Source organism: Ipomoea nil, unplaced genomic scaffold, assembly GCF_001879475.1.
Source record: "Ipomoea nil cultivar Tokyo-kokei standard unplaced genomic scaffold, Asagao_1.1 scaffold3210, whole genome shotgun sequence".
Taxonomy (NCBI): Eukaryota; Viridiplantae; Streptophyta; class Magnoliopsida; order Solanales; family Convolvulaceae; genus Ipomoea; species Ipomoea nil.
Window position 1 is genome coordinate 846,704 of NW_017619638.1, and position 3,084 is coordinate 849,787.

Below are 3,084 nucleotides of genomic sequence, written 5' to 3' on the forward strand. Positions count from 1 at the left end.
TATGTATGTATGTATGTATGTATGTATGTGTATATGTATATATTGATTTTATTTATTTAAAAATAAATATAAATAATATATTTAAGTGATAAAATTGATCAATTGGTTCAATTTTATGAATTTCGTGTTATTTTTATGTATATGAATTTTTTTTATATACTTACATATTATTTTTATGTATATGGGTCTTTGATGCAACATAAACCTTGGTTTAGGGGCAGATCCTGAAAACTTCGATAATGGAGGCGAAAGATTAAAAATCAATGAATTTTTTTTATTTTTTAAAAAAAGTACTTAGGGCGACAGTCGTCAATATTATTGACTATGGGGGAAAATTAAATACATCAAAATGAGATTAACAAATTATTCAAAATAATATATGAAATATAATTAATATTAGAGGAATAGGGCAAAAAGGATAATCTAGCTTGATTCTCAAGACTTATTGTAACCGTGTAACAACTACCATGCTTAGTATATAAAGGTGGCAGTTTTCCTTTCTGTTGTAAGCTTCTTCATTCACTCGATGAACTCAATCCAGTAACCGTTTTCTTCCTTCTCTTCATATCTCTGTGCATCCCGCGTTATGGTATCAGAGCTACGGTACGACTCTTATGCCGCCGCCGTCTCAGGCGCCGGCGAGATCAATCAAGGAGGACGCGTCGAAGCACCGATCGATCACGATCAATCACCAAACAGTAATTCGACGATTCTGCAAGCTCTAGAGGTGATTCCGCAGCAGAACTTACCTCGGCAAAACCAGAGAAATTACAATGGAGAGGAACTGGAAAATCCTTTCCTCTTCAGTTCGAACGACAACACCAGCCTTGTTCTCGTGAATCCACCATTAGTAGGCAGCTCCAACTACAAATCGTGGTGCATCTCCATGAAAATAGCCCTGGAGGTGAAGAACAAGTGGTGTATAGTTGACGGTAGTCTTGTGGCATCAAGCAGAGACAGCAACCAGTTTTCGATCTGGAGAAGGTGCAATCTCATGGTGTGTTCGTGGATCTTTCGATCGGTGCACTTGGATACAGCTAGTGACGTATGGAATGATCTCAGGAGAAGGTTCGCACAGTGCGACGCTCAGAGGATCTCAGCCTTAAAAAACGACATTTACAACTTGAAACAAGGTAATTTTTCAGTAAGTGATTACTACACAAGAGAAGAGCGTGAGGTAGATCATGTGATCCGTTTTCTTCAAGGACTGAGCGATGATTATAGTGCCTTGAAAGCCAATGTTCTGGTTCTTGAGCCTCTGCCAGAAGTTTACAAAGTCTATGTGATGGCGGAGAAGACAGAGAGGCAGCTCAACATGGCTAATTTGTTTGTAGGCAACTATGAAATTAACCACATTATTGTTGTCCAGAATGCTCAAGTACCTACAGAAGAAATGGTGGCTGCCATTAACTCACACAATGCCAAGAAATATACAAACAATGGAATGAACAAACCTAAATGTGTCTTTTGTGGCATGACCGGACACACCATCGACAAGTGCTATAAGAAGCACAGGCACCCTCCGGGATGGGTACCCGGTTACAAGGCCAAGGCAAAGCAACAGAATGCAGCACTAGTAATCTGCAATATGAATGACATGGGAATTTCTGCAGAACAATTCCAAAAACTCATGGCAACTCTTTAGAATCAGATGGGGAAGCCATCTAGCTCAAGCACAGCAGCGGCTATCTCCCTCATTCCAAAGTTTAATGAAGAACAGAATGAAGGCAAGTCCTCTAACTCACATATTAATTATATTTCTTTATGCAACAATACATGGATTTTAGACTCTGGGGCTATTGACCATATTGCTTGTTATATTCAAACATTTGATGAATATTATGTTGTTGAGGGAGATGAAGTAGGCCTACCTACAGGGGAGAAAGTAGCTGTCAAACACACAGGAAACATATGCATTGGAGAGAACCTATGGTTGAAGGATGCAATGCATATTCCTTCCTTCCGTTTTAATATAGTTTCTGTGAGCAAACTTGTACAAGACACTCCTTACAATCTGATTTTCTCATCTACACAGTGCTCAATTCGGGAACCCCATGGGATGACGGTTGGTTTAGCTAAACAAGTGAAGGGATTATACATCATGACAAAGCTGCCTGCATAGTCTGATTTCAGTCACAAAAATATGATAATGCAATGTAATAGAGTTGAACTTTGGCATCAACGATTAAGGCATTTCCCAACTAATAAGATGCATTTGATCAAGGATTTACCAAAGCTTACTCACCCAAATAGAGCTTGTGATGTATGCCACCTAGCTAAACACAAACGTTGCCCTTTTCCTTTAAGTACTTCTTCAACAAATGGCTGTTTTGAGATAGTTCATGTTGACATATGGGGTCCCTTCCCAGTTAATTCCATGAAAGGGGGGCAATATTTCCTAACTTTAGTAGATGATTACTCAAGATTCACTTGGCTTCATCTAATGAAAAGAAAGTCAGAGGTCAGGGGTTTAATAAAGAAATTTCACAGCATTGTTCTGACTCAATTTGGTGTTCTAATCAAGGTGCTACGTAGTGATAATGGACCCAAGTTCGACATGGGAAATTTCTTTTCTGAAAAGGGAATTATTCATCAAAGGTCTTGTGTGAATACCCCCCAACAAAATGCGGTCGTCGAAAGAAAACATCAACATATCCTCAATGTTACACAATCTCTCCGATTCCAAGCTCAATTGCCTATAGAGTTTTGGGGGTAGTGCGTATCACATGTTGTTTTCTTGATCAACCGTCTCCCTTCTCCAGTTATTGAAGGTCTAAGCCCCTTTCACAAGTTATATGGGAAAGATCCGAATCTCTCTACACTCAAAGTTCTTGGCTGCTTGTGCTTTGCGTCCACACTGCCACACCAGAGAAATAAAATGGATCCAAGGGGAAGAAAGTGTGCATTCATAGGATTACCTGCTAATATCAAAGGATATATTTTGTATGACATGATTGGGGCAAATCCATCTTTGTGTCTCGTGATGTTGTGTTCTATGAGTTGCAGTTCCACTTCTCGGAGCAGACCATAAAAGACACTGAGCAGGTACCACAGTTATTCAACCCCCCCCCCCCCTTGCCAAAC

General features: G+C 39.6%; 1 protein-coding gene across 1 annotated transcript; it reads left to right on the forward strand.

Annotated features, from left to right (window-relative positions):
- The first annotated feature begins 586 nt into the window (after nucleotides 1–586).
- LOC109168605 lies at nucleotides 587–1,645 on the forward strand. Its single transcript, XM_019317658.1, has one exon. It carries the CDS (start codon nucleotides 587–589, stop codon nucleotides 1,643–1,645), a length of 1,059 nt encoding a protein of 352 aa, XP_019173203.1.
- Nucleotides 1,646–3,084: the final 1,439 nt, after the last annotated feature.

Bases quoted from the DNA above. Each gene is read 5' to 3' on its own strand.
- LOC109168605 (XM_019317658.1), top strand. From the start codon at position 587: ATGGTATCAGAGCTACGGTACGACTCTTATGCCGCCGCCGTCTCAGGC.